General features: G+C 30.8%; 3 protein-coding genes across 3 annotated transcripts; 2 read left to right on the plus strand and 1 right to left on the minus strand.

Annotated features, from left to right (window-relative positions):
• The first annotated feature begins 1,638 nt into the window (after nucleotides 1-1,638).
• Nucleotides 1,639-3,129, plus strand: LOC129286162 (uncharacterized). Its single transcript, XM_054922177.1, has 3 exons — nucleotides 1,639-1,808; nucleotides 1,865-2,173; nucleotides 2,269-3,129. The coding sequence occupies exons 1-3, from the start codon at nucleotides 1,639-1,641 to the stop codon at nucleotides 2,918-2,920; spliced, it is 1,131 nt and encodes a 376-aa protein (XP_054778152.1). The 3' UTR covers nucleotides 2,921-3,129.
• Nucleotides 3,130-8,517: 5,388 nt separating this feature from the next.
• LOC129287085 (putative F-box protein At1g46840) lies at nucleotides 8,518-9,834 on the plus strand. Its single transcript, XM_054923240.1, has 2 exons — nucleotides 8,518-8,680; nucleotides 8,870-9,834. The coding sequence occupies exons 1-2, from the start codon at nucleotides 8,612-8,614 to the stop codon at nucleotides 9,710-9,712; spliced, it is 912 nt and encodes a 303-aa protein (XP_054779215.1). The 5' UTR covers nucleotides 8,518-8,611; the 3' UTR covers nucleotides 9,713-9,834.
• A 3,138-nt stretch (nucleotides 9,835-12,972) lies between these two features.
• On the minus strand, nucleotides 12,973-14,974 carry LOC129286163 (B3 domain-containing protein Os01g0234100-like). Its single transcript, XM_054922178.1, has 5 exons — nucleotides 14,901-14,974; nucleotides 14,661-14,772; nucleotides 13,936-14,142; nucleotides 13,733-13,826; nucleotides 12,973-13,649 (listed from the first exon to the last, which is right to left on the minus strand). The coding sequence occupies exons 1-5, from the start codon at nucleotides 14,972-14,974 to the stop codon at nucleotides 12,973-12,975; spliced, it is 1,164 nt and encodes a 387-aa protein (XP_054778153.1).
• Between the last annotated feature and the right edge of the window lie 2,080 nt (nucleotides 14,975-17,054).

The following is a 17,054-nucleotide window of genomic DNA, read 5'->3' on the forward strand; positions in this document are numbered from 1 at the left end:
TCTTTTTCAATGTTTTCGGTCCTTATAGGAACTAAAAATAATGAAAACACTAAAACTGTAAGGGCCTGAATAACAAATGTCACCCAAACTTGTTAATACCATAGGGATTGAAAAAATTACAGGGATTGAAAACAAAACCAGATAAAATTTGTAGGGATCAATAATTGTGTTTTTCCTTTCCTTTCACATTCTTTAATATGTTTTCTTGGGGCCCAACTGTTTTTTCAGACCTAATTAATGTTGTCACCCCTTTTGGCAGATGTTTGTGTGTTCCCATCTTTTACCCTGCTTCAGTTTAAGATTTTTTCACGCCTAAGCAAAAGTTTATGGTTTTTGTCTTTCAAAATTTCAATTGCTTGCTTTCTTATCAAATGCTTTTGAACATATGCTGCAAACACATATTTTGTAGCTCCCTTTTTCTGTTATACCTACCTGCTCAGTCTCGCGTTTAACAACTTAAGGCAGGCTCTTGTCTCTGTAATACTTCTTTCCTGTTGCTTGATCTTTTCTTTGAATGTGATTTGATGGACTTTGAAGCTATTCTCACGGTTACAGATATTTGGTTATCAGACTTCATGAATCTGATAAGTGATTCTGCCAAGATATGTTTACATCTTTAATATGTTTACATCTTTACCAAGTTGCTACAAATCAAAGAACTGTTGATAAATTCTGATAAATGATTCTGCATTTTCCATTTTCTTTCATGATTAAAGGCCAACTAGTTCTCTTTTACCATAATTTTTTTTTTTTCCTGATCATTATGAGGGGCTGGTACGGCTAGTAGTTCGTTTTGTGAGTTGATTTTATGATGCTCAGATTTGAGCTGGTGTATTTAAGATTATTGATCATTTTTAGCCCTTTTTCCCCGTAATATCTCTCACATCTCTGAGTATCGTCCAATTTTCTCTTCAGTATATACAAAACCTTGTTATACAAGGTATTTGAGATTCTGATGTGATTAAAAGCATGGTTCAACTATTATGACAAAATTCAATGTCATACCATTGTATTTGATCCCTACTTGTTTTTTTGACCAACCATTCGATGCATACTTTACCTGAGTGGTTTTAACTTCATATAAAAAAATAAGAGAGATATCTGAATTAATAATTAGTAATTAATAACAAACAATATTTTATATTGTATTGTATCCTTAATTATTAAGCATTAGATATACAATATGGCTTTAACCGATTGAATATTTAGCAACCGTTTATTTAAGCATTTTAAAATGAAAAATTATTTATTTTTTTAAAAGTTGTTTTATTAAATTTTATAATATTTGTTTAAATTTTTAAAAATAATTAAAGTATGAAAAAAATATTTCTGATTATTTCAATAAATTACTTTGAGTGATTTCTCACAATAATCTGATATGATAAAAAAATGTCATAAAATGTGGAGATATACAAAAATATTATAAATTATAACATTTGAAAATAATTAGATAATAAATTATTTTTTATAAATAGAGATTCATAAAAATATCATAAAATATTAAAATAATTAAATATCAATCACTTTTTATTATTATATCAAATACATATGTAATAAGTAAATTTTTAATACTTTAATTAACGATTTGTAGATATTGGCCACCGAAAATTTGATATAAAAATATTATTTTTCGAGAAAATGGAAAGATCTGCGCGCGACGCGTTCGTAAGTAAAATGGAAAATGCAAAGAGGAGGTTTTCTCCGGAGAGAGTTGCACCTCCGGCGAGCGCTATGAAGCGGATGGAGATGGATGGCGACAACCATTTCTTCCTGAAGAAATCATCACAGACATTCTCTGTCGACTTCCAGTAAAGTCCCTAATCCGATTTCAATGTGTGTGTAAGCATTGGAAAAATATCATCAGAACCCGTTCTTTCATCGTCGACCACCTCCAGCATTCTAGCCATAACAAGCCTTCTCTTATTTTGCAACGGGTTCTCACTGATGGTACCTTGACTTTATATTTGCTCGATCGCGACATGCAACTCAGCGACGTTCAGAACGGACCTTTGATTGATTCCTTCAAGTCTTCTAGGATCATCGGCTCTAGCAATGGCTTGCTCTGTGTTCAAATTGATCATCGTGGTATATTTCCTCCTACTGTTTTATTGTGGAATCCTGCGATTAGAGAGGTTAGACGAGCGCCTAGAAGTAGAACTATCAATGATTTTATGTTTGAGTGTGTTTTGGGATTTGGGTTCAGTCCAATTGTTAACGATTACAAGATAGTGATAACTTATGCGGAGCTTGGTGATGTGGTTAGTGAAGTGGAAGTTTATTCATTAAGCACAGGTTCGTGGAAGGAATAGAAATCACGAACTTAGAGAATATAAGTTTTCTCAGTGATGGTGTCACTGCTAATGGAGCTATCTCTTGGTTTACAGTAAAGCGAGGTGAGGCATTTGATCGTGGGGATGAGATTTTTTTGGTAGTTTCATTTGATATAGCAATGGAAGATTTTACATTGATACCACCACCTCCTTTAACAATTAGTACAGTTGCTAAGCTTACTGTGTATGAGAACAAACTTGCCTTACTTTATTACTCTAGTGATGGAAACCCTGGAGATACTTTGATTGATTTGTGGGTGATGGAGGAGGGTATAATAGGTACATCTGAGGAGAGATGGAGTTGGATTAAGAAATTCTCTAGTGGCCCTTATCCATACTGTTTAGGTCCAGGGACCATTTGGAGGGATAAAATTGTCTCTGTCTCTGATGTTTCTGAAAGCCTTATGAGGGAAGCTCGACATGAAGAGGAGGATCATGAACAAAAAGCTGGTGTATATTTGCTTGATCTCACTTCTAATGAATTTAAGGTTTTTGCTTCCAGCAGATATGGCAATAATCATGAGGTTTTTAATTATGTTGAGAGCCTTGTGCCGGCGAGCAACATCTACATTGAAGAACCTCGATTCTAAATCTTAATTATTACATCGCAGATTTACTTCGTTGAAGTACGTTTTGGTAGAACTGAATACATAACAGTTTAGATCATTCTAGACCTATAATCCTGGATGTCTTTTGGGGATGTCTTCTTAGACGATGGATGCAAGTATGTAACACCAGATGTTTTTTCTTTCTTTGACCTATATATAACTATCAAGCTGTTCATTTCTCTTTCAAAGATGGATTAGAACAGGATTTGCTTAGACTTTTCTGTGAAGTTCACCATACAAAGTTTGTGTTATCTTCTTTTGTTCCGATCATATCCTAAGAGGAACTGCAATATTGCATGATTAGATGAAGGATGCGATTAAAATCCAGTAACCTTTTTGGATGATATGGTAAATGTTTTCATAAACATGATGCGTTCAATTTGCTTTCTTTCTGGGAATACTGAAGTTGATTGTTGCACTGCACTAGATGAAATCTTTGTGACATATTCTAGACTCTAGTGTGATAAAAACTCTTAACTTGTTAGAATAGACACCATGGCTAAAGCTAGGCTTTTTAAGTTTTTATTTAAATCTGCCATTTTTTGTACTCCCTCCGTTAAAAAATGTAAGATATTTTTGAAGAGGTTTAGTATTAAAAAATGTAAAGTATTTTTAATCTTTTAAAGTGCAGTTATTACTTTTTTTCTACAAGTGTCCCTGTTAAATAGATTGCTTTATATTTTTTTTTAAATAAAACACTCTATTAATTAGGAATAAATATAAAAAAATAATGTTAGTTTAAAAACAAGTGAAATGAGATTCAGTTAAAAATATTTTATATTTTTGAATGGAGGAAATATATTTTAAGAATCCAAGTTTTATCAAGATCATGTCCTTTGCTAATTGTACTTTGATATGTCGAGTTGTAATTTGTCAATCCCACATCTTACTCTATTTTCTCAGCTTTCTCTTCTCTTAAAATTCTTGTTACTAATTTCATGCTGAACTTTAATTGTTTTGGTCTATATATTTATTTGACATTTAGCATCTCTAAAATATTTTTGCAAAATATTACCTATAAACTATCCAACTTTTATTTGAACAATAAAGATTTTTCTGGAGAGCCAGAGATTGTAGGAGATAATTATTCTTGTTAGAACAAATATTGGATGATTCCTTCTATTGGCGTTTTGCTTAAGATTTTACCCTTAACGTAAAATTGAAAATTTTATTCGTTATCATCAATGTCCTATTTTTATTTCCCTTAACGTTATGTTTCTCACTTGTATGACGCTGGAAACAATAGTTGATTTCTAAAAGGGGGGCAAAAACAAAAACAAAAAAAAAAAAAAAACCCTAACAAACAGGCTTAATCGTACTCCATTTTCGTGTGTGTTCTGTTTTCTCTTGTCGAGTTGACCACGAGCATTATTTTAGATTATCTACATGTTTTGCAATATTAAACGTACATTTTAGGAAGTTTGAGCTCTCAAAAATCATTGTTAATGATATTTTCTGACCATTTTTTTAGAATTTAATAAAATAAAGAAGGTTAATTTATTAAGTTATATAGGTTTTAACATTAAAAAATGTTTCTGCAATTGGCCTAAAATAAAATAGAAGGAATGTCTGGCCAAAAATAATAATAATAATAATAATAATAATAATAATAATAATAATAATAATAATAGAAGGAATGCTGGAGTAGCTTAGAGGTTAAAATATACAAAACTTGTCTAAATTTTAAAAAAAATTTTATCCCTATTTTTTCTGTTATTAGTGTTGCATTTTTTTTTTTTAAAGTTTATGCAATTCCTCCTCTAGTTGTATTAAAAATAATTAAATTAAATTATTTTTTTTATGTGTATCTCATTAATATAATATAACAAACTCTATTAGTACGATAAGAGAGAAATTAACGGCAAGGGTTCTTTTTTTTTAAAAAATAAAGATGTCAATTTTAAATGTTTGCCAATGATCTTATAATTTAGTGGCATGCAAATTTTCTTATAAATGAGAGGTCATGGGTTGAATCTTGTTTGTAATTTCATGTCGTTAATGTTTGCCTTTTTAATTTTAAAAAAAATGTTCAAAAGTGCAAGGAATTATGTGCAACTTTGCCAAAGTTGGTGAGGTTTTGTATAATTTAGTTTTTAGTTTAATAATGAATGATTTTTGACATTAATAATAATCAATTTTTTATTAAAAAAATTACTTTTTTCAGCAAAATGGACTGTGGGAGCCGGGAGGTAGAAAGTCGGAACACACAAGGTCCCCATTGTTTTTTTTTTTTTTTGGGCCAACACATGTTGGATGAGATGACAAACAAAAAAAAAAAAAAGCTTGGATGTCAATGAACAACATGAGATTTTTAATTATGCTGAAAGCCTTGTGCCAATGAACAACATCGACGGTTTAAAACCTTGATTCTAAATCTTAATCATGACATTGCAGATTGACTTTGTTCAAGTACTTTATTTAGAGGTAGAATCCAAAGTAGTTTAGATTGTTCTGTAACTATAATCTCGGATGGCTGTTAGAGATGTTATCTAGAACAATGAATGCAAGTGTGTAATACCAGATGTTTTAGTTTTCTTTGACCTCTATTTATAGCATTAAGTTGTTCATTTGTCTTTCAGAGACGGATTAGAACAGTATTTTCTCAGACTCTTCTGTGAAGTTCACCAGATGAAGTTTGTGTTATCTTATTCTCCTCCAACCATGCTAAGAGGAACTGCAATGCATGATTAGATGAGGCATGAGATTAAATTTCATCAGAAATATGAAATTCAATTTGCATTCTTACTGGGAATACTGAAGTTCATTGTTAGTTTGCACTAAATGAAATCCATGAGACATATTCAAGACCCTAGTGTAGGGGCCAATCCAGAAATCATTGTGTGGGGGGCCATAGCTGAAATTTTATCAAAAAGTGGGGCTGCGATTAATTTTAACATTTTTCATAAATAAAATGTTACCTAATTATAAATGAAATCTTTTAGCATGGGGGGCACAGCCCTGATGGCCCCTCTTGAATTTGTCACTGCTCTGGCGTAATAAAACACCAGCTAAAGCTAGGCTTTTTATTTAAATTTACCATCTTTTGTAGATTTTAAGAGTTTCATGATGAACATTAAATTAAAGGCACCAAATTTTATTATGATGATGTTCTTTGCTAATTATTCTTATACAGTAATGTGGAGTTGTAATTTGCAATCTGATATCTTACTTTATTTTTCTCATCTACCTCTGCTCTTCAAATTTTCCATGGCTCCTAATTTCCGGTTAAACTTTTATTGTTTAGTTTTATATATTTATTAAGGTTTAGCATCGATCTGTATAATATTTTTGCAAAATATTAAATATGAGCTATCCATCTCTTATTTGAACGGTGAAGATTTTGCAGTAGTGCATGAAGGGTGAGGAGCAACATAGCCAAGATATCATAGATATACTTCTTCCTCCATTTTTTTTTATTCTTGGTATCCTAAGAAACTTGAGGTTATTACCGCCTTTCATCTAGACTAATCTATACTCTTATTATGTGGGACTGTTATTATCAACGATGACCTCACGAATACTTTGAAAATGCTTTTGATATTTTTATTTAACATGACTGCATAATCCAAGACTCAAACTCAAGATTCTATAATAGATTAATACAACTCTCTTGACTAGTTGAATCAAGCATATCTCAATTACTTCCTCCATTTTTTATTATAAGATAAAATATCATATGTTTTATTATTTTTTTTATAAACTAAGTTACTCAGGTGTCAGGTTTAATTTTAAAAAGGGGTCAAGTTTTATATGCTTCGTGTGATTGTACATTTGTACTTGAGTGTTATCATAAAAATGTTGTGGCACTGAAATTGCTCTGAGAAGGTGATTGCTGCCACATGAACTCTACAACTACAAGAGCTACTTTCTTATATTTCGTCTCTGAATTTGATCGAGCAACAACTGGTTGCTTTCGTGGCGATCCATAACATGATTAGGTCCTAAATAAACACAAAATCTTGATGTTTGATCTCCTGTCATCTATGTCACTTGCCAAATTAGCATCATAGTAGGTAGTGAGAGTTACTTGAGTGTTTAGTCCCACTAAGATAGCGAAGAATGCACTTAACTAACAGCCTTCCATGTTATTGTGATTGTGGCATATTGGATTAGACATAGTTCTGTTTCACCTTTTGACAGCTTAATTTGTGACATGGTGTATAGCAGAACCTTTAACAGACACCACACCGGATCGGTCAAACAAATCTAGGATCCATTTACATTGAGAGATATACACTAATAGTTTCCTATGAGCAAAATATCACCCACATTGACTAACACAAAGAGAGAAGGGTAATATTTACTGGCCACAAAGACAAATTTACCGGAGCTGCAGCAAGTTGATGAAACCAAAGCTCTAACAAGAACTTGATTATCGAGCCAATACAAAATTTTGCAAATAAGAGACCTTTTGAAATGCTCAAAACTTATTGGAGAGTTTGCATCGTTTTTCTTAAATATATTTGCATCACCATATTCATAATTATAAAAAACATATTAGAGTTAGGATCATGTTTGAATAATACAAGTGATGTAGCTCACAAAATGGAATGAGGCGGACGATAAACTTTATCGTTTAATATAATAACAAATTAAAATTAAAAGAAATATCATAATGCATACGACAAATATTGTGAAGTAAATTAACATATAATGTAAGTTATATAAATATTTATTTTTATATATTTAATATTCTTAAATAAATTAGGAAACGTGGATTCTCAATTTAAAAATAAGTTAATGTTTGAACAATAACATTAATAACGGTGTAAATAGTACGGTAAACAAAAAGTTGCCCATTATTATGTGTGAAGTATCTAAATTAAAATTAATATTATTTTCAACAAAGATTTTTTTATTACTCATAAATATTTTCTTATTAATAAACTTGAAAAGTTAATCCATGAGTTTAATCAAATTTATATTTAATTTAAATTTATAAGAGAATTAATATAATTTTATAAGTTAAAAATGTAAAAATAATAAATTCATGAATCTTCTATAAAAATAATAAACTATAGTTTGTATGATACAAAATGATGCATTTAAATTTAAATTATTAATAAATGACATTTGACATTAGTGAATGGAAATTTGATAGGAAATTAAACTTTAAAATATTATTATTATTATTATTATTATTATAACAGTTACATTATACATTTAATCAAATACAAAAATAGTCAGACATTCATGATTTTGATCTTTAATTATCTTGATGATTGATTATGGGTTGATTGTTAATGATCTATATGGGCCAAAAAAATCAATTTATTGAACAAATTTAAAAAATACCCTTCAGAAAAGGAAATGTAAAATAACAAATACTCTTTCTGTTTAAAAATATGAGACTTTTTTAACCAAATTTCATTCTTAAGTAGTTACTTATTTTTAAACTAACCTTATCTTTTCATCTTCACCTCTATTAAATATCTTATAATAAATATAAAGTCATTATCACTTAAAAAAATAATTATATTTTAAAAAACTTTTTATTTTTTAAATTTTTTTTATATTTTTAAATAAAGGGAGTATTAAATATCGATTTATTGACGTGGGGGAGAGCGACACAATTGTATTCTCAATTTCTCTGTCTCTCAAATCGCTGATCGTCGTCCGCTTCCCGCTTTCTTCCGTGAGATACATTCTTACCAGTCGAGCCTGATGTAGCAGATGGCACAGGACGGCGAAACACTGTATCTTCCCGAAGAAATCATCACAAACATTCTCAAACGACTTCCGGTAAAATCCCTAATTCGATTTCATTGTGTTTGCAAGCGTTGGAAAGATATCATCAAAACCTCATATTTCGTTGCGGACCACCTTCACCACTCCACTCATCAAAACCCTATTCTTCTTTTCATTTGTGGTACCCATTGGTATATCTCATGCCAACCTGAGCCTTTGCCCTTGTATTTGCTCGATCGCGAGATGCGAGTCCTTCAATTCCAGAACGTACCTTGGAAGGCCGAATTTAGGGTCGTTGGTTCCTGCAATGGCTTGCTCTGTATCAGACTCTTTGATTTGTCCTGTTTATTATGGAATCCAGCCACAAGAGAGGTGATATCGATACCCAAGCCTCTTAATTTTTTTGGGCGTGTGGATTTAATCTGTGATGGATTTGGGTTCCACCCAATTGTTAATGATTACAGGATAGTGAGACTTCATGCTTGTCAGTTTGATGGTGTTTATGGAGTGCAAGTTTTTTCGGTAAGCACAGGGTCTTGGAAGGAAGTAAAATCTGGGAACCTTAAAGGTGTACGTATTTGCACAAGTGATGGTTTCAGATTTAATGGAGCCATCTTTTGGCTTGGGACAAAAAATGATTGTCGTTTGATAGTTTCATTTGACATTGTCATGGAAGTATTTACATTGATTCCAATGCCCACTCCAAACTCTAAGTATGGAACTAGTTTTATAGTGTATGAGAATAAACTTGCTATACTTTATCCTCCTTTGACTGGGCCTCCTTTGATTGAATTGTGGGTGATGGAGGAGAGTACTGGTTCATCTTGGACTAAAAGATATACTTATTGCAGTCCCTATTCATCGTGTTTGTTAATTCCAATGGCTTTTTGGAGGAATGGAATTGTCTGCTACATTGGTAAAGTGGAGAACGATAGTGCAAAAACTGTTTTGATAAACCCCACTACTAATGAATTTCAGATGATTGATCTCTGCAGACCTGATCACAGTCATTTTGTTTTCGATTATGCAGAAAGTCTCGTATCAATTAGCAACATCCATGCTGAAGAACAATCACCTCAATCTTGAATCTTTATTTTATTTTTTACGATGCAGATAAGTTTTACTTAGTTTGAGCACTTGTTCTATTTTGGAGATGTTTCTAGAACGATAAATGCAGTATGTTCCATGCCTGAAAATTTTTAGCTTTATTTAGCCCATTTATGATATCATGTTATTCAATTATCTATCCTTTTTTTTTTTGGGGGGGGGGGGAGAATAGATAAAGCAACGGTCAAAACTATGCGATTATAAGCAAGTCAAAATTATGATAAACTATCACTATTCGCTAGATGAGCATATCAAATTCACTTCAATCTTCTATCTTTATTTAGTTGTTAGTTTGTGGATTATTTAAAAAAAATGATGTTCAAGTCATATACCATTATACCAGTCAAGATGCTTGCTTTTTTCATTTTATCTCTAGTGTAGGAGTGAATTAAATAGACTTATTTTTAATGAGTAATTGTGCACCCCAAGCTATTTATTTATAAATCAATTTCTCTTAGTTTTTTGAACATTTTAAAATTTTCTCATCATTTCAATTTTCAACTGTGCCTACCGAACACAAGGTTTTCACTCATGAGAGAATGTCCTTTCCCTCAAGGTAACTATGAAATAGATGGCAACTAATGAAGACAAGAAAAAAACTTATATCCTTTATTGTTATTTTACACACACCTTCAATGGACTTACATATTATGAGATTAAAAATATTTTTTTTATTGTCCAAATGCCTAGTGTTATAAGCATATATGTTTTATGAATACAAGAGGAAACATTCGTCTAGTAAATATTTTTTCATTATATTCAATTTATAAAATCATAGATTGAAAGGAAAATTTCCTCCAATAGGACATAAAATCAAACATGCATGCTTTTAAGTCAATATAATACAAAGAAATAATTATTATTTTACATATACCTATTTTTATTGATTTATTTTCATCATTTATTTTACTATCAAATCATTATTAGTTTTTCTGGTCCCACATTCCCACATGCTCTTTCACTACTCCACCACTTCACCTCCATGATCCATTTATCTGCTCCACTGTAGCACATAGGGTTTAACTAATACAATAATTGTTATAGGGAAAATTATTAATCAATCAAGGGAAAAATGAATAAGATATATTAGAAATGATTGTCATATGACAATGTATGAGTTGAGGAGGAATCATACACCTACTTTTGCACCAGTTGGGTTCTCTACGCGGATGATTGAGTTACTGAAACTGAGATTGTGCTCACAGCAAATGCACTTGAGAGAAAATTTATGAAAGTGTAGAATATTTCCAAAGTCTGAATGTGGGCTTGGGTTTGGGTTAAAGCTGGATCAACCAACGATAGACTTGCTAAACCCAATAAGGAGCTCAGTGAATTTTACATAACATAATAACATATAACAAACATTTAAAATGTTATAGCAACACCTTCATAGATGGGAACTACCTTGAAATAAGACAACATGTAGATGAATTGTATCTGCAATTTCTTACATCTTAGCATTTTTAATTTAAAAATAATTAAAGCATAGACAAGATTTTTAATTGTTAACTTTAAAATATAATAGTTATATTAAAAAATAAATTTGAAATAAAATATAGGTTGTCTTTATAAAATAAGTGTCATCCAAATCTGCTAAGAAATAAATAGCGGTGCTGATGTTTCTAACCGCAGATATATCGAATGTGCAAAATATATAATTCAGATTTTCAATATTAAAATATAAGAGTTATATTAAAAAAAATTTGAAATAGTGGTGATGATGTTTTCTAGCATCAGAGATATCAGATATGTAAAATGCGTTTCAATAAGAGGTCGATAATTGATCTTTCATGCGACTAATTTCCTACTTGAATATCTAGCCATATAATGGTATTGATTATTTAGATTTGCTAAAAACATCTTATAATTAAAATCAAAACCTTCCAGGATAAAAAATTGTTAAGTTAATTGAGGAAATCAAGTACCCAAAATGCAGATCTATTAAATAAATTCAAATATTTTATTTTACTTATATGATCAATAGCTAGTATAAAGATCCATAAACAAAGATACGAAGATTAATAAGAAAAATAGCCAAATGCTTACAGTGTTGCAATTCTTGAGCCATATGAGCCAAAAAAAAAAAAAATGTGTCTCTTGCAGGAGGGATAGAGGTGTGCTCTCTGGACCAGACTTTTTAGCCCCACCCCCTTTGATTTTTTCCCTAGACCGTGGCATTGTGTGCTCTGGGATGTTCTCTTTTGGAAAGCGCATGAACCTCTTGTTTCTTTTTGCTGGTTTCTCTTCTTTTTTTTTTTTTGGCTGCTTTCGTTTTGTTTATGCTATTTGTGTTGTCCTTGGTTGATGTACTGTTAATTGTGTTATGTTTCTAATATAGTGTTCCTTCGGCCAAAAAAAAAAAGGAGGATATGGTGTGAGATTGCAGCTAGAGTGATGATGAATTTCAAGAATTAAGGTAGAGTAAAATCATTTCAAGTTTAGATTTCTTGATTGTTTCAAAAATTTTAGGTTTGAACCAATATTAAATTTTGGACAATATACTTGTGAAGTTTTCGTGAAACAAATGAGGAAGGGGATAAGGCCTTCTATCATTATTGTATAGTCATTCCTAAACACTTTACTCCATATTTAAAAATGACTAGACCTTTCTGCCGAAAAAATGGTTAGACATAAAATTTGATGAATGAGCTATTTATAGCTTGCCTATGTGTATATATATATACACATTTAAATATTTATCACTACTAACAATGGGTTGAAACATTTTTTCCCCTATCAATAATGATGAGGTGAAGGCTAAAACATACTTTCGGAGGCTAAGTTACGACTTGCTAGTTATATTTTATTTGTACAGCACTACTGTTTATTTTCAAACAAATAAGATGCAATCTCACCAGCCAAAAAAGGTGAATAATAACAAGTAAGATTTACAAATAAGTGATATCTGGATTTTTCTCCTCCAAGTTTAAGGATCTTTCAAGTCCCAACATCGCGCCAAAAATGTGTTTATGGTGTTATAGAAAAGTTGTCGATTATATAATAACCAATAATAGAAGAATATGCTGAGTTTTTTTCCCTGAAATATGATAATTCAATTTCAAACCTATTCATGGATGCACAACATTTTCAATACATTCTAAACAGATGCTCAGCCTTGTCCAAGAGATAATTTGAATATTTTCATTAGACATGATACTCGTCATGTCAACGGAGAGATAATCAGATAATCAACAATACAAGAACACCAATTACATATGAGAGAGCATCAATGAACTGTATTACCATGCAGTATCAGCCAAATCCTGAAACTTAGCCTCCAATCTCTCCAAGTTCATATTGTGTGAGTCAAGCTCACTATCAAGTTTGTTTAAGGTCTCCTTTACTTTTTTAAGCTTAAGTTCAAGAAGTTTCTTCTCCTCTTTAGCCTGGTCTCGTTCACTTCTTGCCTTTGCATGCCTCTCAAATCTTGAAGCTAAATCCATGAGCTGTTCCAACTTATCAAGTAAGAAGCGAACATTCATGCCAAACCATTCAAGACCTTTCAAGCTTTTATGCCACACAGCAAAATCTTTTAAAGGGGTTGTGATCTTGCTGGCTTTAATAGCATCAGCAATATTTATGGTTTCGCAAATTATTCCAACAACTAGCTGACAATTCTGATTTTCAAGAAGATTCTCATGAAGAAACATTTCTTGACTGCAGCATAGCTTATAGTACTTGGCCTTAAGGTGTTCAGATAGTTCTGAATCAAGTACTAGGCCATTAACAACAATACTAAAATTTTCTATGCTTGTGACATTTTGGAAAGTCACAGGAGATTTTGAGATTCTATTGTCATTTAAAACCTCAAGATCCAAGTTTTCATCTAGATCGTTATTTTCATATTGATTTGATGGTGGCATGCTAGCATCACATATTATCTTGCCACCATCTGGATTGCCTTCTTGATGAACATCTTGAAAGATGAGATTACAAAAAGCAATTAGAAACATGTAAATATCAAAATAAACAAAGAAATGAGAATCATAGAAAACTTACTAGAATCACGTTGATTCGTGCTTCCATCTAAGTATGGAAGTCTAAGAACATGACCTTCTTCAGTTGACCCATTATGAGACCTTATGATGTATACCTTTGGACATGAAAGATTAATTACCAACTTCACTCAAGAGCAACGAAGCATTGTGACAAATTTAAGTCTCAGTTATTAATTTTCTCATAATAGTGAAACCAATGCATACCTTGAACTTCAAAGGCTCGATTAAATGAAAGACTAAAACATCTCCTTCAAGTAAATTGTGAGCTATGGAGAATCCTCTCCAACCACCACTTAAGCCCATCTTTTCTATAAGATACTTTGTTTCATATTCTCTTCCGTTCTCGTCTTCCAAAACAACCATAGTATCAGCCTTGGGCAAATGCATCTCACAAAAACGTTTAGGAAGGCCCTACCATTACAAAAATGTAGCGTTAATAAGTGTATTATTCCTGTACCTCACATACATTTGTTATAAGGTTTTGGAATAAAACATTACATTTGAAAATAGTCTTGAAAGACTTCATATTTAGCTATAAAAGAAAAGATAGGAAGAATGACAATAACATCTTAAAAGAAAAAATTAATAATTAACAGTTAAGTTCCTGATAAAATTATCTAAAAACTGAGTTGTAAATATTAATTCAAACAGTTATTAATAAAAATCTCAATTGTAAACTGAAAGTTATATTCAAAATTTAAATATTTTATTTGTAATTAAAACTCTCAAATTACAATTATTGAAATAGGTATTTATAACTTATTTTTCACAAAATTTTGCCAATAACTTAACTACTATTGATTCCCCTCTTTTGAGACTTAACTATCATTTTCCTCAAAAAAATATCCATTTATTTGGTATTTTTGTAACAAACACTTAAAAACAATGCCTAAGGTAAAGGATTTTACCATCCAAAATCCTTTGCATACGTGCGAAGGTAGCATGGATTTAATAACGCTGGGATGCTCTTGGGATAGGTTTTGCTGGATTTCTTTTGCCTTGTTAAAGGCTTCAGATTGAGAAAAGGTTGATCTCTTGATTCTGTATATGTACATAGAGTACAAATAAAAATGTTGAGTCACGTGTGTGTGTGTGTGTGTGTGTGTGTGTGTGTTATGAGATTAAATATATAGAAATAATGAAAGCAAAGTAATTAATTGACGACTCACCTCAATGGACTTGGTTTCTTACTAGTATCCTTTTTCTGTAAACATGACAACTCTGGCTCAACAAAACAAATCATACACGTATATAATCTAAATTAAACTATGATTTATACTCTCTATCTGACCTTTTTGTAGTATAATATACGAACATTTGATGGAATAGGAAAAAGTTTGGCTAGACAATTTGTTATAACTATATATCATTATTTACATGCCTAGATATACTCTAAAAAAGTTTCAAGGAAAAAAAAAACTTTCATTATGGATTTGTATTTCATTTTTCTTCTTCTGCACAGCCAGTACACTTCTAGGGAAAGAATCTACCCATCCCTTTTCCGATTCTTATCAACTACGTTACTATCATTACTCACATATTTATCCACCTAAGGGCTTAGGATAAATTAAATGTTAGGATATCTAAGTTTAGGTGAAATTGAACTGATGTAAAAAGCCTCACATTGAATAAAACTAAGTTTAATATTAACATATAATAAAAAAGAATAACTCATAAATTTAAGCATTAATTTTGATTATTCGGACTCAAATCATGAGAAGGTACCACATCATAACTCAAAACATTGAGACTTAAGTTTATAGGTCATTCTTCTTTATTGCATATTAGTTATTAAATCTGACTTTATTCACTTGAGAATTTCAACATTAACTCAAGTTTACCTACATCAGGACAACATAACATTAGATTATTACAATTTTATCAAACAAATTCAAGAAAAATCAAAACTTTCATTTTGTGGGTTTTCAATATTTCTATTTCATTATCAAAAAAAACTAAAAATGGAAAACATAGTAAGCACATTGTATGCTAATTTTTTATGATTACAGTAGAGTGTGTCTTTACCTTTTGCACTCGACCTCTCTTGACCTGAAATGCAATGTACTGTAGTTAAAAATCTGGAACAGAACACCAGAGAGAGAGAGAGAGAGAGAGAGAGAGAGAGAGAGAGAGAGAGAGATCAAAGAGAGAGACCGTTGCAGGGGCGGTTGAAGTGCTTGGCTTCATATTGGATTGTTGACTAAAAATGGCTGGAAAATATAGGTGGAAAACAAGGAGGACGTAAGGTCATGTTTTATACAAAAGTAAATGGAACCAAAATTCAAATTATATATGTGTTCTTTAGCATTATATAGTAATGAGTCTTGTAACATTTAAGAAATGCATATTGTGAAAATAAATAAATAAAAAAAGCACTGCATAAGCCTTTTTTGTAATAGCATTCTTTGTAATAGCAAGTCAAAATTACTTCCTCCATCCCAAATTATAAGATTTAAAGAAATTTTGTTATCCCAAAAATATAAAAATATAAGTTTTAAAAAAAATAAGATTTAATTAATAATACTTTTTCAATATAACTTTTTAAGTGGAGAAAGAATTTAAATGATATTGTAGCAAAATGATTTTATGTATAAAAATATTTTTAAAAGTTTATAGTTTTATTTTGAAAAAGTATGTATGTATGCCTCAAATTGTTTTATAATTTGGCATGGAGAGAGAACCTAAGATATAATTTTTTTTGTCAATCCCATGATATATAAAATTGACATTTAGTAACTATTTATTAATTATGAATATCTCATCTGTATTAATATCCCAGTATTATATTTATTTTTAATAAATTAAATTATTTATAAATCATAAACCATTCATATTTCAAATTTCACACAGTACATGATACACATCTAATTATCTACTCAGTATATCTATATATAATAAAATTTGTAACAAATGGAACTACTTATGAGACATAGAAAATAAGTGTTGGATTACACTCTTAATAAATTAGGCTAAGTGAGTGAAGGCCAGGTTGAGTTAAATAATTATTTTTGTCATTCAATGGGGTTACAATGAGTAATATTGGGTATATGATAAATGAAGGCATGTACATTCCGATAACTCCCTCTCCCAAAAACTCTCTTCTCTCTCTCTCTCTCTCTCTCTCTCACATAAGGGATAGTATATCTATTATGAAGATATATTTGAGGTTTGAGACTATAACCCAGATTCTATTTAGAAGGAGACTTAAGAAATTCTATCATCAACAAAGATATGTTTTCAAGCTTCCAAAATTTTACATTGGTATCAAAGCCTGGCATGTCTCTGATATCAATGGAAGTATATGGAGTCTGCAAACATAATTG

The sequence above is a fragment of the Prosopis cineraria genome, unplaced genomic scaffold, assembly GCF_029017545.1.
Source record: "Prosopis cineraria cultivar Desert tree isolate PC_DT_omini unplaced genomic scaffold, ASM2901754v1 PC11, whole genome shotgun sequence".
Lineage (NCBI taxonomy): Eukaryota > Viridiplantae > Streptophyta > Magnoliopsida > Fabales > Fabaceae > Prosopis > Prosopis cineraria.